Raw genomic sequence first — 25,007 nt, forward strand, 5'->3', positions numbered from 1 at the left:
TAATTTATTTTTTATATTATACATTTTTTACATTTCTTTCAATTTCTTACAATAGACTAAATATAATACATAATATTTCTATTGATAAATCTCCTTAAATGCCATGAAAGTAATGTAAAAATACCCTACAATAGACTAAACATAATACATATTTAAATATTAAGGGATACATGTCCTTGACTGCAATGAATACACACACACACATTTTTATTTTTTATATGTTCATAAGTTTTTTATATGTATTTTTTTCTGTTTAATATTGAGAATAAATATGACCTGGGCTTTGTGAGATTCAACAATTTGTCAAAAACCATATCCCAATCAATACTACTGTAGGTGACAAAATCCTCATTTTCACATCGTCACATTTTAATACAATACACCTTGGCCATTAAAGGAGGTCAATTAATATCTTTCAATCAGCACCATTTGGGTAAACTATTTCTATAATAAACTGATAACGGATCTATGATATTGTGGAAAATGTGAAAAAGTTAGTGGGCTTTAGACATCTTTTGTGAAGACTAGTGGATCGAATGAGCAGAAAATGGTGAAAAATCCTCTTTATGTGTCTCAGTGTGTGCTTTATCTTCACCTGCAGATGTGTTGTGAAATCAGTGATGGTGCAGTTGTCATAAAAGTAGTTTAATTTCCGCTCTGCAACACAACAAATGCAGATACAAGTTACACATACAATGCAGTTTGGGCTGCAAATATTCGAGCAAAATGAAAGCATTAGGCAATTCGATCATTTCAGACAGCATTAAGGTATGTAACCAGTTTATATTAATTTTTATAATGTATTGTACTTATATCAGCGATCTATCACCTGTTTGAACCTTAAATCATTTATGAAGAGGAAATATGTCGACTACATGTTGAAAGGAAGGATCTGTGTTCAGTCTCTATTAAAGCCATTGTTTTTGAACATGCATAATTGTCCATAGCACAACGTCACCGGTTGCTATAGTTTTGATAAAAATACTTCTCACTGGGGCTTAATGCAGTCAACCGAGCGTTTATTCAAAGCCTTCAAAAGCTACGAAACCAGAGCGAGAGTTTAAGACTGCGTGCGCCGGCGTCGGTTATTTCATTCACACGGACAGCCCGGCTAACACAAATTAATTTAAAACATAAGTTTATGGTGGATCATACTCGGTCGATGTCATTTCCCATCCGTTTCATCTCTGCTGTTAACGCTGCCGTCATCTGTCCTAGTCCTTCTTCTCTATCGGTGCGGCTGCGTTCAGGAGAGAGAGAATGTGTTTGTGAGAAGAGATGAGATTTGATATGCGGTGTATTTGTATTACTCATAAAACAATAATGATATACAGTAATGATATACATCATGGTAGTATCTGCTGTACTCAATTTATGCTGATGTTAAGACTATAATAAGAATGGATTTTTTTTTTTTGCATTACCGTAATGAGAATTTGAGGGATAAATGTCCAAATGCAATGAAAATAATGTAAGAAATACCCCAAAATAGGCTAAATATAATACAGGGATAAATATCCTTAAATGTCATGAATGTTAAAATGCCCCAACATAAGCAAAATATATTAAATATAAATAAAAAAAATTTAAAAAAAATAGGCCATGAAAGACATGTAAAAATGCCCTAAAATAGGCTAAATATAATACATATTTAAATATATATTTTTTTAGATAAATGTCCTTAAATGCCATGAAATTTATGTCAAAAATTCCCAAAGCAGGTTAAATATAATACATATTTAAATATGTTTAGGGATAAATATCCTTAAATGTCATGATAGACATGTAAAAATGCCCTAAAATAGGTTAAATATAATACATATTTAAATATGTTTAGGGATAAATATTCTTAAATGTCATGAATGCAAAAATGCCCCAACATAAGCAAAATATATGACATATTTCAAAAAAAAAAAAAAAAAAAGGATAAATATCCTTAAATGTCAGGAAAGACATGTAAAAATGGCCTAAAATAGGCTAAACATAATACATATTAAAAATTTTTAGGGATAAATGTTCTTAAATGCCATGAAAATAATGTAAAAATACCCCAAAATAGGCTAAATATTATACATATTTAAATATTTTTTTAGGGATAAATGTTCTTAAATGCCATGAAAATAATGTAAAAATGCCCAAAGCAGGTTAAATATAATACATATTTAAATATGTTTAGGGATAAATATCCTTAAATGTCATGAATGCAAAAATGCCCCAACATAAGCAAAATATATTACATTTTTTAAAAATTTATAAATACAAAATTGGGATAAATATGCTTAAATGTCATGAAAGACATGTAAAAATGTCCTAAAATAGGCTAAACATAATACATATTTAATTATTTTTTTAGGGATAATTGTTCTTAAACGCCATGAAAATAATGTAAAAATACCCCAAAATAGGCTAAATATTATACATATTTAAATATTTTAGGGATATATCATATATGTCCTTATATGTCATGAAAATAATGTAAAAATGCCCTAAAACAGGTTAAATATTATACATATTTAAATATTTTTAGGGATAAATGTCCTTAAATGTCACGAAAGACATGTAAAAATGCCCTAAAATAGGCTAAATATAATACATATTTAAATATTTTTAGTGATAAATGTCCTTAAATATCATGAAAGAAATGTAAAATGCCCCAAAACAGGCATCTCAATCAATGCAAGGAGACGAGATTACATTTTAACACATGTTGTCTTGACCATCAAAACAGGTCAGTTAATGTCTTTTATATCATCAAAGCCATGCACTAATGGCCTTCTGGGTAAACTACTATTATAAACAGATTAACGCATCTATGGTAGTGCAGAAAATATGACCAAGTTAGCTGGATTTGGATATCTAACTGTAAATTGTGAAGATCAGTGGATCGAATGAGCAGAAAATGTGCATAATATCTACTTGATGTGTTCTGCGCACCGAATCCAAATGTAGCACTATGATAATGTGCTATTTGAAATGCCAGCCAGTGGCATTACTAAAAAGACAAATGTGAAATTAAGTATGACTTTCCTGCTTTAATTCTCTTCCTGTAACATGTTGCACAGAGCTACAAACCCGTAAAGCATCTGGTTTTTCCTGCATCTGAAGCTTGTGTGCTGTCAGTATGACACATATACATTAAATCACCTTAAATGTATTCATCCTCCTCCGGCGATGATTTGATCGGTTGCATAACTTTGTTTGTGCACATTCTTTGTCTGTGTCAAGTAACTTTCCAGCTGGATGCTGTCTGATGGCATATTCTAATGTTATACATTGGTAACAGTGTTTAACTGGTGACACAAGCATGTCAGAAAACATGACACAGCAGCAGTTTAATGAAGGAAACACTGCAGGCGCCGCTGTACTACATGCGCCATCTAGTGATTCACTGAAGTACTGCGTTTAAAACAATGAACTCTTGTTCTCACGCTGTGTGACGCTTTGAATTATCTGGGTTTTATATTGAGCTAATCATATTTTCTAGCACCTAACCCTACACATAATCCTTTAGATTTTTATTAAGTAATCACTTAGTGTTTATTACGCCGTTTGCCTCATAATGTTCCAAATACACTGTAAGAAAGATTTTTTAAAGTTGTAAATAAAGACTATGTTATATGAGAAAATAATATTTAGGTTTTTCTATTTCAAAATTTCAATGGTAATTCAGTGCATTACTTGCTGTTTCTTTGTAATAACTTGTGAAATTTACTAGCAATCTCTCCTTGAAAATGGGTTCTACATCAGTTTCTTTTCAGTGTACTCTGATTACCTCTGATTTCCAGTTTGCACTCCACCTCATCTTCTCCGAGCTCATTCACAGCCTTGCAAGAGTACTTCCCGCTGTCGAAGGTGCTGGGTTTGCGGATGTTTAGAGTCAAAACTCCCTGGTTATTCTGCATCAGGAACTTTGGATTGTCACCTAATATCATATTGTTCTTCATCCAGATGATCTTCGGCTGCACAGAAACACAGAATTGCTCTGCTCAGAGGTGAAATTGAGTGTTTATTTACTAACTAAGTACATCTCATGACATTATAGGGCTGTCAAAATGACTGAAAAACTAAATTCGAATTTCGACTTAAATATGATAAAAATTCGAATTATATTCGAATTTAAAAGGCATAGTTTCAGTTAGCTTTTGGCTTCTCTCCTGAGGCCACAAGAGGGCGCATCGAGCAAAATATTATGCACGTTTCTTCAAAGCGTAATAAAATAACACGACTATCTTCGAAAAAAGTGCATAATGTTTATAAACCATATATAATTAATAAAGTTGCTTAAACAATTAGAAAAAAATTTTTTTGGACGAAATTCAAATGTTTTTTTGACAGCCCTATGACATTATAGCATTAAACTGGATATGACATTGTTTTTTATGTTTGATTTTTCCGCAGTGGACTGTGGAGACGTGAAGGATGTTGAATGATGGTGAGTATATGTTAAAGGGGTCATATGATGCGATTTCAAGCTTTCCTTTCTCTTAAGCATCATATGACCCCTTTAAAGCAACACATTACAGGCAAAAATATTGGTCAGTTTTGAGAGTTTGGGCTATTTGGCTTTTTATAACATGTTGTTTCAGACTACTGAAAGAAAACATCCAAAATACACTTGTGTTTATAACACTTGATCTATTTGCATTTGTAGATTTCAATTACTATGCATATATTTAAAGGCAGATTCCTCAAAATATATATTTTTTTTCTCCACATCAGCAGCACTTACATCCACCAAATTTTACAGTTTTATTCTAATCTATAGTCTAATGGGGTTTGGTCATATATCTGATAACATTTTATTCCTAAAAACATGGTGTAAATGTACTGTTCTCGGTCTTTTGACAGTATTTTCTGATAAAAATATAAAAAATATCCAAAATCCCGTCTTTAAAAACTCTAATATGTCAACAAAATGCAACAGGAATTTTTAACCTGGCTTTCAGATTTATGTTCAGAAAATTCATGCAAATTACTGCATATTTAACTAGATAATGCCTCATATCTATACATATTTAAATTGAACATTTTAGAAAACTTAAAGTAAACAATTGCCTTAATCTACTGTGATTAATCATTTGGGGAAATGGCAACATCTATTAGGCACATTTTTTTACCCAACTCAAGTGTAGTGTTCTGCCTCAATATAATAACATACTGAGCTTAAGACAAAGACTCTGTCCTCATGTTCAGTAGAGTATGTGGAGATGATGATCACTGTCTCGCACCTTTGGCAAGCCTCTGACTGAGCAGCTGATGGCGGTGCTGTAGCCGATAGTCACCGATCGATCGACGAGGGGTGCGGTGAACTTCGGAGCACAGCTCATGTCCTTCTCCTTGTAGGGAGCTCGTTTATGTTCCAAACCTGAGAGTGTGACATTGAGAAACTGACATCAAAATCTACAAACATTTGTTACCGGTGTGCTAAAATTATATCTAGCGAACATAATCCTGACAATGTTACATGCTTGTGTGAATGTACTACCATATTAATTATAGAGCTGCACGATTAATGAGATGATCGAATTACAGCGGCTGGGATTTAAGTAAATAAATACATCGGCTGCATGTTCGGAATAAGTGTTGGAGTTATAATGTGCATTTGGGAACGCAGTGTGCGTAATTTTAAGGTTCAATGTTTGTAAATTAAGAAATGAAGACATTAAGTGATAGATATTTAGGAAATGTAATCATACATATTAGTATTGTAATTTTACAGTTGTTATTTAATAACAAATTATTATATATTTTTCTTAAATACTCAGTTTTTTATTTTAAAGTGAAATATTGCAAGTAATATTTCTCATTTTGTTTTTATTTAGTAGTTTTGCTTTGTAATTTTGTGATTTTAGTAATTTCCTGTAATTTTTAGCAATTTATTAGTAATTTATATAGTATTAGCTGTAATTATATTATAGCCACACTGACCGCGAATTTAACGGTAAAAGACTGTAAAAATGCTACAGTAAAAACCTGTTAAATGTTAACAGTAAATTCCCCTACTATATACGGTGAAAAACTGTATTGGACATTACATGTATTGGACATTAATTTTACGGTAGTATACCGTTTTTGGAAGTGGAAAAGACCGTATAATATACAGTGATTAACCGTAAATTGACATTCCCAGAATTCCCTGCTTTATATTTCAAATTTGATGTTTTTTTGTCGAAATAACTATGTTTCTTCTTAGTTTTTTCTTATCAGTTTTGTATATTAGGGTTGTGTGTTACACCTAATGTTGTTAAATGAATGTTTATTGCATTATTTCAGTTTCATGTGTGTTACCATGATGGTGTTTAGCGTTTGTGTGAATGACACTGTGCACCTTCTATATATGTTATTATTTAAAAGCTGCTTGTAATGGGCTTTGGTTCATCATGTGACTTTATCATCGCCGCCTGCATTTGGTGGTTATCAGTGTATTACAAAAGTACAAAACAGATTTCAGTACTTCAATAGGTTGGTATATTAACATTATATCAGTTAATGAAATTACAGTATTTAACTGTAAATTTAAGTTAAAACCGTAAAACCTAAAACGTTGCTAACGTAGTTTTTACGGTAAAATTCCGGCAACCACAGCTGCCGGTTTTATACCGTAAATTTTACGGAATTTTTTTACAGTGTACAGTAGAGGGTTGATTCAGTAATCTGTTCTCTCCCAAATAAATATGTCTGCTAAACCGTAAAACCGTAAAACCTATAACGTTGCTACCGTATTTTTTACGGTAAAATTCCGGCAACCACAGCCGCCGTTTTTTTTAAATTTTACGGAATTTTTTTTACAGTGCATATTCATATATAATCACAAAATTGCGAAGCCCTACAAACACAACAACAAAAACAACAACAATAATAATAATAAATTCTTGATTTGTATTTTACAGTGAAATTATTTTGAGTTTATTTAGTAATTTTATATTTAGTAATGAAATAATTTTTTATTAATAATAAAATGAAAATAAAATACAAATTATGTGTGTGTGTATATGTGACCATGGACCACAAAACCAGTAATAAGGGTCAATTTTTCGAAATTGAGAAATCTGAAAGTTGAATAAATAAGCTTTCTATTGATGTATGGTTTGTTAGGATAGGACAATATTTGGCCGAGATACAACTATTTGAAAATCTGGAATCTGAGGGTGCAAAAAAAAATCAAAATATTGAGAAAATCGCCTTTAAAGTTGTCTAAATGAAGTTTTTAGCAATGCATATTACTAATCAAAAATTAAGTTTTGATATATTTACAGTAGGAAATTTACAAAATATCTTCATGGAACATGATCTTTACTTAGTGTCCTAATGATTTTTGGCATAAAAGAAAAATCTATAATTTTGACCCATACAATGCATTTTGTATGGGTCAAATACAGCGACTTAAGACTTAAGACTGCTTTTGTGCTCCAAGGTCACACACACACACACATATATATATATATATATATATATACATACCATTTTTATTATGTATTTTTAAAAAATTGTGTCCATTGGATTTTTCCATTGATTTATGCAGCTCTAAATAGTTAACTAGTCAACAACAGTAACCACAGTTTATCTGCTCCTAATACTTTTTCTTTTTGCAGTGCAGTCAAACAACTAAGTATGATATTTGTTGTGGCATTTTCCCGACATGTACGTCGCTCAGCACACTGACCGGTCTTGGGAACGACGGCGGTGTTCTTGCTCATGCAGGGATCTTCACTGAGACCGCAGAGGTTCTCGCTGTAGATGCGGAACATGTACTCGTTTCCGATGACCAGGTCAGAGGCGGTGCAGTTAGTGCGGCGATTGTGCTCATACACCGTAAACCACTCCTACGGGTCAGAGCGTTACACATGAGGAAGTGATGGAGAAAGGGAGTCATTCACACAAAAATAAAGGTTCTGTCATCATTTATTCACCCTCATGTTGTTCCAAACACCCTACCGTAAATAGATGGATGCTGTTGAGGTCAAAAAATGATGATAAATCACCAAAACAGTAGGCCATATGACTCTATTACTAGTTTGAAGTCACGCTGAAGTCAGAGAAAGATATGACGGTGAGTAAACGATGACAGACTTATTTTTGGGTGAACAATCCGTTTAATGAGTGTTTTGGTGGATAAATGTGACTCTGGAGCACAAAACCAGTTTTAAGTCGCTGGGGTATATTTGTAGCAATAGCCAACAATACATTGTATGGGTCAAAATTATTGATTTTTCTTTTATGCCAAAAATCATTAGGATATTAAGTAAAGATCATGTTCCATGAAGATATTTTGTAAATTTCCTACTGTGAATATATTAAAACTTCATTTCGTAATATGCATTGCTAAGAACTTCATTTGGACAACTTTAAAGGTAATTTTCTCAATAATTAGATTTTTTTGCACCCTCAGATTCCAGAATTTCGAATAGTTGTATTTCGGCCAATTATTGTCATATCCTAACAAACCATACATCAATGGAGAGCTTATTTATTCAGCTTTCAGATGATGTATAAATCTCAATTTCAAAAAATTGACCCTTATGACTGGTTTCGTGCTCCAGGCTCACATATATATTATTGCAAAAAAAAAATTTTTTATTAACTCTAATCACCCTCATCACTGGCATTTTGGAAATGGAAGTATCCTATTTTTTCCTAAGTAATTAGATTTTTTTGCACCCTCAGATTCTAGATTTTCAAATAGTTGTATCTCGGCCAAATATTGTCCTGTCCTAACAAACCATACATCAATGGAGAGCTTATTTATTCAGCTTTCAGATGATGTATACATCTCATTTTCGAAAAATTGACCCTTATGACTGGTTTTGTGGTCTAAGGTCACAAATGGAGATCAGATCTCTCACCTTGGTTTTCTTGTCTGCTTTCTGGATCGTGTACCCGGTGATCTCACAGTTGCCGTCATCTTTGGGTGGATTCCACTCCAGCGCTGCGTTGAAACCCCAGACGTCAGTCACATGCACTTGAGTCGGAGGGCCGGGTTTATCTGGGAAGAGAGTCGGAGTGTCAGATGAACTTGATGAACGTCTCTGGAGTGAATCAGGGGTCAGCATGCGAGCGATAAGACAGAGGGAGATTTCAGGGCTGTCAGTTTAAGTTTCCCAAAAACGGGGATTCGTGAGGTTTGGGAGTTGAGGAAAGCTAATTAGGAATCATAAAAAATTTAATAAATATTTTAAAGATTTAATTAACTCTTAAAAATGCAAAATTAAATAATTTATATGTCCACAAATAAATTAATAATAATTAAATCCAAAATTCAAATAAATAATTTGACAATTATTTATATTTACATAAATGATGAAATAAACTTAATAAATTAATAATAATTAAATCCAAAATGTAAAATTAAATTTATTTAAAATGATAAGTAAACCTAATAAATTAATAATAATTAAAAATGTAAAATTATTAATTCATGTTAAATAATTGTAAAATAAAAACCCTCAACATAACAAAGAAAAAAGGTTAAATATTTTGTTTACCTGCATGTCATGTGATCATATTCCGACATCAGCCAACCATAAACTTGCAAATGTGTTATATAATTATTGAAATTATCTTAAAATTTGGGGGGTAATACAATTTTTTTCTTTTTTGAACATTCTCTTTATTATGTTTTTTACATTGGCACAAAAACAAAAATCATTCCAATACAAATTTTTAAACTTTTATACAAATCCTAATTTAACCATTTTAACATCGTAATGATATGGGAAAAGAAGAGAAGAAGAGGAGAAAGAAAAAAGGGGTTGCTTACATTAGGGTTCAACTATTGCTTTCTTATTAAAATAATTAATAAAAGGCTTCCATGCTGCATAACAATTTTTAGTTTGATTTTTTAGGGAAAATCTTATCTTTTCAAGTTGCAGGTAGGACATAACATTTTTAATCAGTGCCGAGCAGTGGGGTGGCTCTTTCTGTTTCCAGTTGAGCAAAATCAATCTACGTGCTAAGAGTGTAACGAATCCAAGCATTATATGTTGGTTTTTAGATAGCTTCATATTATCACTACTGACACCAAAAACAGCTAAAATTGGGTCTGGATCCAATTGCTTTCCCAACACTTCTGACAATAAATGAAAAACTGAAATCCAATAATTACTAATCTTAGAACAACTCCAAAACATATGTCCTAGTGATGCTGGAGTTTGACCGCACCTATCACATAGTGGGTCTACAGAGGAAAACATCTTAGAGAGCTTTAGTTTAGACAGGTGAAGTCGATGTAGGATCTTGAATTGTATTAGACCATATCTAATACACAAGGAAGAAGAGTGAACTTGTTCTTGTGCTTCATCCCATTGCCAGTCTTCGATATCTATTCCAAGGTCATCTTCCCATGCCATCTTTAGATGCTCTAATGAAACATCACATTCTAGCTGTGATAATTTATTATATACAATTGAAATTCCTCCTTTGGTAAATGGGTTCTGCAAAAACAATGCCTCCATTTGAGAAGTTGGCGGCTCACAAGGAAACAATGAAAAATTCGTTTGAGCAAAACTGCGAGCCTGTAAGTATTTAAAAAAATGTGTAGTAGGTAAATCAAATATTTGCTGTAACTGCTGAAATGTTGGAAAACATTTGTTAATAAACAAATTTTGAAAGGAGCGTATACCTTTATTGGACCAGATCTGAAATATTGAATCAATTTGGGAAGAGAGAATCGAATGATTAGCGATTAATGGGCTTAAAACAGAGCATGCTTGCCACTTAAAAAATGCTTTCTTATCCGTTTCCAAATTTTGAATGAATTGGAAACCACTGGATTGTTCAATCGAGCTGGAGGGGGGGTAGACAAAGCTGAATAGATTAAAGCTGGCCAAGAGGAAGGTGAGCATGATTTATTTTCCATATCACACCATTCAATCGACCCCTCATGCATTCCAAATGAGAGTGCTCTTATATTACATGCCCAGTAATACAGCTGAAAATGAGGTAGACCCATCCCTCCTTTCGGTTTAATCCTCCGTAAATATACTTTCTTGATTCTAGGTTTTTTTTTGTTCCAAATATATTGGGTAATTATTTTATCCAAATTTTTGAAAAATGACTTATTAATGTAGACTGGGATACACTGGAAAAGAAATAGGTATTTGGGCAAAATACTCATTTTTACCGTGTTTACCGTGCGACCTGCTAAAGAGAGAGGGAGATTGGACCACTTCTTAAAAGTGTGTTGAGTGTTTTCGTACAGCTTCAGAACATTTTCTTTAAAAAGTGTAGAAAAACATTTAGTTATGGTGATCCCTAGATATTTAAATGAGTTTACTACTTTAAAAGGAAAAGATGACAGTATTTCTAATTGGGTTGATCGGGAATATAACACTTTTAGAAAAAAAGAATCTTATATCCTGAGATTTTTCCAAATTGTTCTAAAATTAACATAATGGTTGGTACTGATTGTAAGGGGTTAGAAATGTAAACTAGAGGTCATCCGCATATAAAGATACTTTGTGTTCCTTTCCCCCTCTTATTATCCCACTATAGCCCGTGGATGCACGTAAAGAAATTGCTAAGGGTTCTATAGCTAAAATAGCAGGGGTGACAGAGGACAACCCTGTCTTGTAGACCAACATAATGGAAAATAACCAGAGTTGTTATTGTTTGTTTGTACAGAAGCTTGAGGGTGGGCATATAGTAATTTAATGAAATAAAATTAGAACCAAATCCAAATTTCACCAGAATGGTGAAAAGATAATCCCACTCAACCCGATCAAAGGCTTTTTCTGCATCCATAGAAATAAGTACCTCGGGCTGAGTGGGATTGGGACTTGATGTGTAAATAATATTTAATAATCTTCTAATATTAAAGAATAAGAGGCGATTCTTGATGAATCCTGTTTGATCTGTGGAGATCACAGAGGGGAGAACTTTCTCAAGTCTGGTAGCCAAAACCTTGGCCAAACTTTTGTTATCAACGTCAAGAAGACTGATAGGTCTATATGAACTAGGCTCTAAGGGGTCTTTCTCTGCCTTGTGTATTAAAGAAATATTAGCCTGATAAAATGTTGGTGGTAGACAGCCACTTTCAAATGATTCATTAAAAACCTCTAAAAGCAAAGGGGAAATTTGGTCACTAAAACATTTATAAAATTCGGTTGTGAAACCATCTGGACCTGGGGACTTTGAACATTGCATGTTGGATATTGCTTGATAGATGGCAAAAATTTATATCACGGTATTTTTCAAAATTATACCGGTTTCACGGTACATGACGGTATTTTTGTTTTCATGCATGAACGGGAGTTAACCATATTTTCTACTGATTGAGAGAGGAAATACTGCAGTATATTGACTTAGATTGCCCTATTTTACTGTCATGATGAGTAGAGCTGTGCGATATTGAAAAAAAATGCGATACGCGATACCTTGTTTAAAAATGCGATATTCGATATGCGATACGATATTGCTTAAAGTGTGTAAAATCAATTTACCATGAGTCACTCTCATTTATAATCGCGGCATTGCTTGATCTAATCAACATGCATCTACACTAAAGAGCGGCTATGCGGTTGTTTTGGCTATATTACTTTTTTGTCTCATGCAGCGCACTGCCTGCGTGTGAGTAACTAAAAAAAACAACAAACAAAAAAGTGCATGTGATATTAACAGACGAACTACGCTCATATTTATAATTCCAAACAATCAGTAAGCGACTTTTTTTGTTCTTTACATTGGTTCCTGATTGAGACATTATAAGAAATAATTTGTCTGCGCATGTATGCTTTAAATGCTTCCCAAATTGTGGATTTAGAAACATCTACCGTATTATTTGTCTCTACATATAACCTTATTTGATCCCTGGTTTGTTCTACAAATGTCTTATCTGCTAACAATTTATTATCAAATCTCCATTTAATCATATCGTATTTGGCTTCAAGTACTACCTGAAGAACTAAGGGGCTATGGTCCGATATCACCATTGCTTCATAATCACAATGTGTGACTGCTGACAAAAGTTTGCAATCTATTAAAAAATAGTCTATCCTAGAGAATGTGTGATGAACTGGCGAAAAAAATGAATATTTTCGTTGGTTTGGAAAGGTAAATCTCCATGGATCTATTATTTTAAAGGATTTCATAAACCTTTGTAGCAATTTGGCTGATTTGGGTAGGGGTACCGTTCTATTTGAAGATCTGTCTAAGATTGGGTCTAACACAAAGTTGAAATCACCACCCCATTATCAACTGGTGAGTATCCAGATTAGGCAAGATGTTCAAAACAGAAGATATAAATTGTTCATCATCTATATTGGGAGCATATATATATTGACAAACTATATTGGTGTGTTATAGAGTTTCCCCACTATTATAACATAACGTCCATTGGAATCAGAAATAACTTTTATTGCAGTAAATTGTATACCCTTCTTTATGAGAATACCTGTACCTCTAGACTTAAAGTTAAAGTTTGAATGAAATACTTGATCCACCCATCTTCCTCTTAATCTGCTCTGGTCTTGGTTCTTTAAATGCGTTTCTTGTAAAAATGTGATATCAACTCCCAGTCTCCCAAGATGTGCTAATACGTTTCCCCGTTTTATCGCTCCATTGAGCCCTTTACAATTCCATGAAATAAACTGAATGTGATTTTTCTTTACAGCATTTACTTTCCTGCTAGTCATAATCAGAGTTTTGAGAAAAATGTGTGATGAACTGGCGAAAAATATATATATTTTCGTTGGTTTGGAAAGGTAAATCTCCATGGATCTATTATTTTAAAGGATTTCATAAACCTTTGTAGCAATTTGGCTGATTTGGGTAGGGGTACCGTTCTATTTGAAGATCTGTCTAAGATTGGGTCTAACACAAAGTTAAAATCACCCCCCATTATCAACTGGTGAGTATCCAGATTAGGCAAGATGTTCAAAACAGAAGATATAAATTGTTCATCATCTATATTGGGAGCATATATATATTGACAAACTATATTGGTGTGTTGTAGAGTTTCCCCACTATTATAGCATAACGTCCATTGGAATCAGAAATAACTTTTGTTGCAGTAAATTGTATACCCTTCTTTATGAGAATAGCTGTACCTCTAGACTTAAAGTTAAAGTTTGAATGAAATACTTGATCCACCCATCTTCCTCTTAATCTGCTCTGGTCTTGGTTCTTTAAATGCGTTTCTTGTAAAAATGCGATATCAACTCCCAGTCTCCCAAGATGCGCTAATACGTTTCCCCGTTTTATCGCTCCATTGAGCCCTTTACAATTCCATGAAAAACTGAACGTGATTTTTCTTAACAGCATTTACTTTCCTGCTAGTCATAATCAGAGTTTTGAGAAACATTGTGGGAAGCAGCATTCAAAGTATAAGGGGAAAGGGGGAAAAAGAAAAGAAAAAGAAAAAAAAGTGGAATCTAAACTTTTTTTGATTGAAAGTCACACAAAAAAAAAGAACAGAGCGAGTTTAGAGAACCCTTTTTACCCATAACATTAACAAAAAGGATAGTAAACTGTCTGACTTACCACTTAGCTCCTTTCCTAAAACATTACAAAAAAGTACTCTATATATATATTTACACACTTGTATTTCTTTCACTTTAACATGGGGTGCAAATTTCGGCACTACACCGGCGGCTCGCAGTTTGGCTTTCACTGGATTGAACGCGGCTCGAAGTTTGCCAACCTCTGGACTCACATCGGGGAAGATATGCACAGGGGATCCTTTGTAGTAGAGACGGCCTTTATTTCTGGATAACTTCAGAAATTTTTCTTTGTCCGAATAGTAGTGGAAGAGAGCAATTAATGCCCGGGGCCTCTCTCCCGATTTCGGTTTTGACGCGAGAGTTCTGTGCGCACGATCTACAGTCATACTGGAATCCCCCAAGTCATCGGCTCCAAATAACTCCAGTAGCAGGTCTTTGATGAATCGAACCGGATTTCCACCCTACACTCCTTCTGGAATCCCGACGAATCTTAAATTCTGTCTCCGGCTACGATTCTCCAGATCCATACATTTCTCCTGCATTTTCTTGTGTTTTTTAGCCATGCATTCATGAGACTGTTCAAGTACTGCCACTCTGTCCATCGTGTCACTCAGGGTTTTCCCCATCTCTGTGCACTCATTCGCCGATTCGGCCTGTGCTTTGTGTAAGGCGGCCAGCTCTGGAAAGATTTCCTCTCGTAGCGCACGCAGGTCCTCTTTCATCTCCTCTCGATTCTCTAGATGAAGGCTTTCCATTTGGGATTTAATGTCTTTAATGCTGCCTTCTGCTTTTGTATTGCGCTGGATTGTCGATGTAACTTTTTTTGCACGAGCTCAATTTCATGTCAAAAAGTTCGTCGTTATGACTTTTTGACAGAAATGTAAAGGCTTTACTTGGTTGATTAGTCTATTTAGCAATAATTTATTTATTTGAGGAGCTCCCTTCTGTGCTGTTCACTCCATGCGGGCGGAAGCGGAAGTCGTAATTTAATATTTTTGCATCAATATAGCATATTAATTTTGTACTTTGTAATTATTAAAAAAAAAATAATGCTATCATTTCAGCCACTATGATTTCTATACACCAAAATCAGCATCAGCCAATGAAAATCCTTATTGGTCGACCACTATTTTTAATGATATTCATTAATAAAAATGCAAGATGAGTGAAAAAGTATCTACACATCTTTAAAATAATTTTATCTTACCTACAATTTGGATGTCTATGTTAGCCGAGTCCTCCATGTTTTCAATTTTTAAGGTAAGTGTGTATTTTCCAGAGAGCTCTCTCTCAGCAGAACGAATGAAAAGGATGGAGTCGACGTTTGAGTTCCTGATGCCCACTTTATTTTCATCCACCGGCTGGCCGTCCTTCAGCCATACAGCAAGAGGACGAGGCTTGCCCTGAAAAAACACATGCACTTGTTCATTTGTGAAGCGATGTGCTTTATCATAGATGTATTTAACATGCACACACCTGGAAGGGGATGACGAGGTTGATTTTCTCTCCGACTCTCTTGATGAACTTGGTTCTGAGTTCACGAGGCAGACGGATCTTAGGATGCTCTGAAACGAGAGGAGAACATCACTGTGAAGGAACAGGTTTTTTTTTTATTTTTCCTGAATCTTGTCGTCTCCTCACCCATAATCTCTCTGACGGTGACGGGTTGCCCGAGCAGTGCAGGAGGGCTGCGGCCCGCCACATTCACCGCAACCACACGGAAATTCATCTTCTCTCCAGTGGGAAGGTTCCTCACTGTGTAACTCTGCCGATCAACCAGATCCGTGTTAGCAGGATGCCACTCCGTTTCTGACACGCAGAGACAGAGAAAGAAATATAAATAGATTATTGATAATAATTAAAACCAAAATGTAATTAAAAATATATATTTATATTTACATATTTATAATAATAATGAATTTAAAAATTACTAATTAAAATTAATATTTTTAAAACAAAAACATTTAAAACATTTGCTAAATAAGATTAAATATAGATTTTTTTTCAAATAAATAAATAAATAATTGCATTAATTTATTAAAAAAAAATATTAACCATATATTTGCAATGATTTAGCTTGCTTCTTTTTATGAGATTAACGCGAGTGTTAAAGACTTCCATTTGAAATTCAGTGGGAAAAGTTGGCACAGTAAGTTATAATTATTATTATTTTTATTTAAATGAGCTGATTAAAAAATCTGATTTTAGTGTTTTAGTTGCGTGTCTGTTTATATATATATATGTATATGCACACACACATACATAATTATTGCTATTTGTAACTAGATCTTTTTGCATATAAATAAAAATGACATTTATTACTAAATTAAGTGTTCATTTAAATAAAACATTGACTAGATTTTTATTAGTTTATTAATAGCATTAAACATTTTGGATTTACCTGCAAACAACTACTAGCAAGTTCAAATAATTACTCCAATTTAAATGTAAATAATATTTAAATTTAAATAACTTTTTAAACCATTTTAGAGCAAAAACATAAATATCAATACATATGTGATGCATAATCAAAACAGTGTCATTTTAGTAACATTGACATTCTATGATAGTTTTTTAATTTACATTTTTACATTTTTTACATTTTAATTCTAAGATAAAGTTTTAGTTATTTTCTTGTGTTTTTGTCACTATTATTATTATTATTATTATTTTTTAATTAAATGTCTGTGTAGTTTTTATTCATTTTTGTTTTAGGTTCAATTATTTTAGTTCTTTAAATTAAAAGTGAAAAATGTTGCCTTGGACACTTATTTTTCATAAGCTATATTACCAAGCCCTTTCATTTATCTTGCATTATTTATTCACATATACCTTATCCACATATTCTTGGAGGATCTTTGCTCAAGTGCACAATGGTGAAGTAGGTTTGCATCCGCTGTGCTTTCACTATGTAGTGTTCGATTTAGGCCCAGAATCATTTGGCACAGATGATTCCAGCAGATGACTCACCTCCTTCCTTGCAGAATTCAATGATGTATCCATCCAGCCCTCCAGCTCCGATCTTCTCAGGAGCCAGCCACTTCAGTGAGCACGTAGTGTCCATTACATCATCAACCGTCAGCTTTGTGGGCTCGCTGGTGGGTGCTGCGAGAGAGAAATTAATCAAGAGTTAAAGCGAGAGACGTCAAAAGTTCATAACAAAGCAATAGCACAGCCTTCTCACCGATTGGCATGAATGGTTTAGAGTTGAGGCTGGGAGCCGAGACTCCGATTCCATTGACTGCGAAAACTCTCATCTCATACAAAATGCCTTCAATCATGCGCTTGGCCTCGTATGTTGTGCTCTCACAGACGTCAAAGTTAAGTTTCGTCCATCTAGATGATCCTTTCTTCTTCCTCTCCATCAGATAGCCTAAGAAACAGAAGCCAAACAGATTCCTGTTATGATTCAGTGACTTCTTCTAATTGTGTCAAATATTGTGCTAGTACCTAAGTGGGCATGTCTGAGTTACCTGTACTAGGTATTTACTAGAGATGCACCTATATGAATTTTTTCAGCCAATACGATTATTCAGCCAATTATTCAGAATGATATCTGCCGATGCCGATAGTTTGGTTTTCTTAAGGAAAACAAATGTCTCCCAACTAATGCTGCAAACTATACAGGGAACCCTCTCATTTGGTACATAAGAGGTTAAAATGAACAACAACACTATTATATTCAATGCTATTTATTATAGATATAAAAATCACACTCAACAACGTTTGTATACTACTTAATTGCACAGGTAGTTTTCATAAAAAACTTCTTAAACTGTTCATGACAGATTTATTCAAACATACATATGTAACAGTAAATAAGCTCCCTCTAGTGTTTTTATTGAGTGATTATATGAGACATGATACATTTTGGTAAGTTGTACTGTATCTCTCAACATACCTTGTGATGTTCATTCATGTTTATTTTGTGCTATAACTTGTATTAAAGTGGAAGAGACTTGCGCTCCTGAATGAACTGAAGCGCTACAGCGATCTGTCACGTCACATTTAAGAGCGTCAAAATGGCATTTATTGTTTGAATTTTGTGATAAGATGTACAGAATTTGAAAGCTAGACTTTGTTTCTTATTAGAAGTAACAAAGCTCTTTGTGATTATTGGATTGGAGGCGCATTACAAATAATGATTTATGAAGGGAATACTGTGGACCACCCTAGCTTGAACTACGGGTGATTTATAGGGTCAATTAGAACCTGTGTTAATGTGCTATAGTTCCTTTAACTTAGACAGCCCTAAATTCAACACAAGAAACATTTTCTTCATGCAAGTTGCTTTCTGACTCACTTTCTGCCTCCATTTGATTGACAGGAAATAATCAGCCCTGATTATCCACTGTTTTTAAATATCTGTCGATAATCTGCCGATAACGCGGATAATAGTTTTTATCGGCCGATACCGATTATTGGCAGATACGTCGGTGCATCCCTAGTATTTACAGGTGTGTGAGTGTTATGTTACCCCTAACAAGTGCGTATTACCCTTTAAAGGTGCTCCTCCATCAAACTTCGGAGGTTCCCAGATAATAGTAGCACAGTCTTCTCCTACTCCGGTACACTTCACGTTCTCGGGAGAATCAGGAACGTCTGCAACACATCAGAGACTTCAGGAACATCTACAACGGCGTGGGTTCGATTCCCAGGGATTGCATGAGTTGATAAGATGTTTGCCTTGAATGCAATGTAAGTGACTTTGTATAAAAGCATTTGGCCAATGCATAAATGTAAATCTAAATGTGCATTTAGACCCTAAAGGTGCATTCAAACCCCAACACTGATTCAATCATTAGAGATCACTGTAGTGTGTGTAGCTAGCAGAACTACTTTTGTTGACATTACTTTGGAAATTAAAATTTGGTTTCTGGTCAGAATCAGAGTGCCATCTGCAGGAATAAAGAGGCAGTGCTGGAAACACACCTACGATTTTGATGAATAGGTTGGCCTTGTCCTCTCCTGCAGGGTTGGTGACAGTGATGGTGTAGTTGCCCTCATCTTCTCGCTCTGCTCCTTCAATGACGAAACAGCTGAGGTCTTTCCTGTTTTCCACACGCACACGTCCCTCTGCGTCTGTCACTTGCTGTGACACACAGGTACAGCCATTTTATTTATTCATTTAGCAAACACTATTAAATAGTTTCTTAGATTTTTTAAAAATACATTACAAACAAAGCATATTTAACAAATACTGCAAAATTTTGTTATATGGTTTTCAGCCAATACAATACGTCAGACCAATACTAATAACATTAAAAAAGTCAAAGCAAAATGTATTTATTAATTTCACATAAATACACCATAAACACACATAAATACCATTCAAAAGCTAGGGATTGTAAGTCTCTTCTGCTCACAAAACGGCATTTATTTGATCAAAAATGCACAAAATATTGTTATAAAATAAAATAAAAAAGTCAGTCAGTACTTTATCGATGGCATGCATGCATTTGGTTTCTTTATGTTATATTTGTGTATATTCAATTTTCCATTTAAAACCCTGGCAATAAGCATGTATTTGATTTTTAACTGCAGTCATACCTGTGTAAAAATATAAAAATAAATAAATTCAATTAAAAGCAGTTTTCCACTCTATATTAAGTCTGGAGTCATTTGAAGCATGTAGAGATGAGTGTTATTTTAATACTTATATACTATTACAGTTTTATTAATATTTAGAATGATTATTTCTATATGATTTTTATTTTAATTTTAATATTTTTTATTTATTTTTTTTGCTATGTGGTTTTGTCATTTCTATTAGTTTGTTTATTTGTTCTTAGTTAGTTTAATTTAGGTTTCATTTGTTTTTATTTCAGTGTTAGTTTTAGTTTAGTTCAGTTTTAGTTTTTATTTATGTCCTGTTAATAATTTTAGTGCTTAAATATATACTTCAGTTAGTTGCCAAGGCAACATTTCCAATTTTATTTTGTTTTAGGTTTTTCCTGTAATATTTATAATTAATTTCAGCATAATTTCAATCAACAAAAAAGTTTTAATTTAAAAAAAGTTTTAGTTAACTGGTGGAGATTCTACAGTGGGTACGGAAAGTATTCAGACCCCCTTAAATTTTTCACTCTTTGTTATATTGCAGCCATTTGCTAAAATCATTTAAGTTAATTTTTTTTCCTCATTAATGTACACACAGCACCCCATATTGACAGAAAAACACAGAATTGTTGACATTTTTGCAGATTTATTATCCCTATTTGGAGCGTGTGTATAACCCACTAAGGCCAAATATGTCAAATTAAATGACATAATTATGATCACTACTGATTAATTGTCTTTATTTTGTATGTGTACCTTGTCTCCCTTCATCCAGCAGATGGTGGGAGCGGGTTCTCCTGTGATCTCCACATCCAGACGCAGCTTGTTACCAGCAACAACAATGATGGTGTTCTGAGAAACCATGTTACCGGCCACATCCAAATGGATCTTAGGAGGATCTTAAAGGAGCAAGGCAAAGTAAGTGGATACAAGCAAGTGTGGTTAGAGAGAGCAACCTGGGGCCGTTTTCATAAACTCAGCTTCTATGTTAATACTATGTCTTCAGAACTAGTCTGGGCTGTCTTTCCCAAAAGCATCGTAAGCCTAAGTTGACCGTAGCTTCATTGGTTTCAATGGGTCTACGATGTACTTAAGCTTACGATGCTTTTGGGAAACGCAGCCCTGGCCAATTAGCAGTTAACCAAATGTTAATCATTTCATATTTTCAAACTAGTATGTTGGAATAAGAAATTAAAACGTCTGGCTTAGGGATTGATTTTTGTCCTACCTTGTCTGGGAACATAGTCGATCTTGATTTCTGAAAGAAAAAGAATGATCTGTTTATGTAAAGTCATAACAAATCTGAGATAGTTTTGCTCACTATAGAGTTTCCTTCTTACCCAGAAAGTTGAGTTTAGCGGACAGTGAGATCGCATAACCGTCTGGGACAAACGTGTAATCTCCAGCATCCTCTGGCTTGACGTCATCGATGGTTAAACGATGAATCCTGGAGTCACACGCACACATATTTCAAACCTGTACAATTACGTCTTATCAAAGTGAACATGTGTCTGAATCCTGACCTGCCGATATGGGAAATCTTGATACGGTTACTGGCCTGAACTTCCACGCCATCCTTAAACCATTTCCCTGTGACTTTCTCGTCAGACACCTCACACTTGAACATAGCCTGCTCTGCCGATTTGACCGTAAGATCTGCGATACTCTGCAGCACCTCCAGTTCCTTCTCTGGGGTTGAGTTTGACAAAGAGAAGTTAAAAACGATTGAAGATTTTCAACTTTAGTCTGCAAAACCACAAGTTAAACAACTGGTGAGGGCTGTAAGTAGAGATCAGATTTTACCTTCAACGATGAGCTCTCCCTTCGAATGGCCTCCGTTGGTGTAAACGAAGTACATCCCACTGTCCTCTACGGTCGCCTCTTGAATAATAAGACAGTGGCGTTTCCCATCCTTTTTAAAACGATACTTTGAACTTTTGTCATCTCGAGACAACTCCTGATCCTCAAACATCCTGCAGTTACACATACAGTCATGGCCGGTCAAAATTCTGAGATAAATACGATTTTTTTATGTTTTTGAAAGAAGTCTCTTATGCTCACCAATGCTCCATTTATTTAATCTAAAATTTAATCTGAAATTTTCTTACAATTTAAAAGAACTCTTTTCAATGTGAATATTTTCAGCACCATTACTCCAGGCTTCAGAAACATTTCTGATTATTATCAACTTTGTAAACAATTGTGCTGATTTCTATTTTATATATATATCGTGTAGAGTTGCATTATATATTGTCAGACACCTCACATAGTGTTACAAAAAGCATTATCAGTATCGTGATGATGTAAACTATTGCCTGTTTGTAGTTTGTTTACCAAATGACATGTGCTCCCTCCTCAGACACTTCGATCTCAAACTCCACTCTTTCTCCAACCACGACCTGGTAATCATCCAGCAGTTTAGTGATGGTGACCGGAGGTTCTGTAATGCAATTTGATAAGGTGATTTTAAACATTAACACTAGATAACGGCATTGTTGCATTGTATACATTGGACTATAATAGTGTCTTCAGAATGCTAGAGGAGCTTACTGTTTTACACTTTACTTTGACATTAGTTTGCAAAGTGATTCTTAGAGGAAAAATGTAATGCTAATTAATATATGTATACAGGTGCATCTCAATAAATTAGAATGTCATGGAAAAGTTCATTTATTTCAGTAATTCAACTCAAATTGTGAAACTCGTGTATTAAATAAATTCAATGCACACAGACTGAAGTAGTTTAAGTCTTTGGTTCTTTTAATTGTGATGATTTTGGCTCACATTTAACAAAAACCCACCAATTCACTATCTCAACAAATTAGAATACTTCATAAGAACGATTTTTGTTGATGATTTTGCAAATGTCTATGTTAAGAAATGAAATGAGAGCACTGCAGCTCTCCAGATGAATTTGATGAAAAAAATGGTAATTAATTCACACACACCTTTAACAAAGACTTCCGTGAAGCATTTATCAGTCCCGATCACACACTCATACGCCGCATCATCTGCCAGACTGCATTTGTTAATCGTGAGGGTTCGAATATTTCCATCAGACTCCATGATGTATCTGCCATACAAAGAGAACGTTAAATCATGGAAATATGTGATGCTTCCTTACAATATTAAACATAAAATAAGTTTGGATCTCCAGGCTTCTAGTGACCTCTGTTGCTTTTTTTATAGTTGGAAAATGTTGTTAGTTTTGCCATTTTGTTTGGTGCGTGAGACAATTTTAACACATTTAAAGCTTAAAATATTAAAAAATGTATCATCTTAGTAATGCTTTCTCCACATGAGCAAGTGAAAGTGCTTTTCTCAAGAATGTGTCTTTGAAACTCAATGCATTTGTGTGTATTTTCTGGATTCTCACTTGGCAGAGGTTTTGATCTCTTGGCCGTTCTTGAGCCATTTGACCTCAACATTAGGGTCGGCCACCTCCACAGACAGGACGATCTTCTTTCCCTTGTTAACGGAGTACGCCGACTCCAGTCGTCTCAGGAACGCTGTGCAAACATCCCACACACAAACACACAGTCACATACAGAAGATCAGAGACTTGAGTTTTGATTGATCTCTCTTTCTCGTACCCTCGCTGGCTTTGGGCTCCACGACCTTCATCTTCTTGAGTCGCTTCAACATGCCACGCAGGTCAGTGATGCCGTACTGAAACGCGATCTTCTCGTACTCGCTGGGATGAGCGCTCTTCAGAAGCTCCCAAACGTCGATCTCCAGCTCAGGCTGAGGCTTCTTTTTCCTGTGAAAGAGAGTGATGTGATAAATAAGAGTAAGCGGTTAGAGGAGACGGCGTGTGGTTTTAATGGACAGAGAGAACACTTACTTTTTAGCGGCTTTGAGAAGAGCACTGAAGTCCAGTTCACCCTCGTCCTCCCCAGCATCTCTGTACAAGAGCACACGTTGAATTCACAAAACACAATATATGTATGTGTGTGTATATATATTCACTTACTCTTACTCACTTACTAACTCAAAAAAGTATTTTTTTTTTCACTTAATTTACACGTCACACGTCATAACATTTATAAAAAAACATATATGTAATACATATGTGTATAACAGTTAACCGATGTGTTTTTTTAATGGTTGGTTCAATTGCTCAATTATTGTACTTAGCCCTGTTAAATCCTAAATATGTGGCTGCATACTTGTGAGAAAAGTGTATTCGCCCACGTCTGTCTGTCTACTCAGACTCACGCTCTTTTGAAGGAAGACAAAATATCTGCTTGCTCCTCTTGTTCAGCAGCTACAGAAAAGGAAGAAAGATAAATATAGAACAGTCATTCTACTAAAGATGGTGTTTTAGTGTTATTTTTGTTGTGAAAGACACACTAACCCTCCACAGTGATCTCAAAGGTGCAGCTGTCACATTTGTCTTTAGCAGACACTTCACACCTGTATCCACCTGCGTCTCCTGGGACCACCTTGACGATCTTCATCTCGTACGTGTAGATCTGAGTGAAAGAGTGAAAGCAATGCGCCACATTTAAGGATGATGTGTAATAAAATAAATATCACAAATTAATTCGAATTGATGCACTCAGTGTAAAGAAAATCTATATTCTATATTGTAGAAAAAAGGCCATTCAGTATATAGTACTAATATAATTATTTAAAGAATTTAGAAGATTTCTGTTGATATAATGAATACCATTAACATTTCAGTTTTGACTTATACAAATGCTTTTCCAAGATCAAAGATCCATTTTACGGAAACCCGTTTCCACCACGAAATAAAACATAAAGGTTTATAACTCGCAATTTTATTTTATCACAATTCTGACTTTTTTCTTACAATTCTGAGGAAAAAAAGTCAGAATTTCAAGATATAAACTCAGAATTTTGACCTTTTCCTTATCTTACCTTATCTTTCCTGAGATGTAAACTAAAGCAATAAGCCCTAAGAAGCCGTGGTTTACAGTGAATTTATAACAGCTAAGCGGCGTTTTTAGGCCCCTTAGCTGTTATAAATTCACTGTAAACCACGGCTTC

The 25,007-nt window shown here is 34.4% G+C and overlaps 1 protein-coding gene across 3 annotated transcripts in view; it reads right to left on the reverse strand.

The window, feature by feature from the left end:
• Window positions 1-573: 573 nt before the first annotated feature.
• Window positions 574-25,007, reverse strand: part of mybpc2b (myosin binding protein Cb) — a 39,390-nt gene continuing 14,956 nt past the window's right edge. For 2 of the 3 annotated variants that reach the window (XM_016525094.1, XM_016524981.1), the window contains 24 exons: window positions 24,352-24,469; window positions 24,213-24,261; window positions 23,839-23,898; window positions 23,588-23,754; window positions 23,371-23,503; window positions 22,943-23,067; window positions 22,329-22,434; window positions 21,798-21,967; window positions 21,518-21,683; window positions 21,335-21,441; window positions 21,223-21,252; window positions 20,751-20,893; window positions 19,368-19,527; window positions 18,933-19,037; window positions 17,620-17,808; window positions 17,406-17,540; window positions 16,077-16,244; window positions 15,912-16,000; window positions 15,643-15,838; window positions 8,844-8,983; window positions 7,664-7,823; window positions 5,229-5,365; window positions 3,773-3,959; window positions 574-1,240 (listed from right to left, as the gene is read on the reverse strand). In XM_016525094.1, the coding sequence (XP_016380580.1) occupies window positions 1,215-1,240; window positions 3,773-3,959; window positions 5,229-5,365; window positions 7,664-7,823; window positions 8,844-8,983; window positions 15,643-15,838; window positions 15,912-16,000; window positions 16,077-16,244; window positions 17,406-17,540; window positions 17,620-17,808; window positions 18,933-19,037; window positions 19,368-19,527; window positions 20,751-20,893; window positions 21,223-21,252; window positions 21,335-21,441; window positions 21,518-21,683; window positions 21,798-21,967; window positions 22,329-22,434; window positions 22,943-23,067; window positions 23,371-23,503; window positions 23,588-23,754; window positions 23,839-23,898; window positions 24,213-24,261; window positions 24,352-24,469 (3,066 nt within the window). In that variant the 3' untranslated portion in view covers window positions 574-1,214. The remainder of the gene's footprint in view (window positions 1,241-3,772; window positions 3,960-5,228; window positions 5,366-7,663; window positions 7,824-8,843; window positions 8,984-15,642; window positions 15,839-15,911; window positions 16,001-16,076; window positions 16,245-17,405; window positions 17,541-17,619; window positions 17,809-18,932; window positions 19,038-19,367; window positions 19,528-20,750; window positions 20,894-21,222; window positions 21,253-21,334; window positions 21,442-21,517; window positions 21,684-21,797; window positions 21,968-22,328; window positions 22,435-22,942; window positions 23,068-23,370; window positions 23,504-23,587; window positions 23,755-23,838; window positions 23,899-24,212; window positions 24,262-24,351; window positions 24,470-25,007) is intronic. The other variant, XR_001637382.1, reaches the window with a different exon arrangement.

The sequence above is a fragment of the Sinocyclocheilus rhinocerous genome, unplaced genomic scaffold, assembly GCF_001515625.1.
Source record: "Sinocyclocheilus rhinocerous isolate Xijiao unplaced genomic scaffold, SAMN03320098_v1.1 scaffold4115, whole genome shotgun sequence".
In the NCBI taxonomy this organism is placed as follows: Eukaryota; Metazoa; Chordata; class Actinopteri; order Cypriniformes; family Cyprinidae; genus Sinocyclocheilus; species Sinocyclocheilus rhinocerous.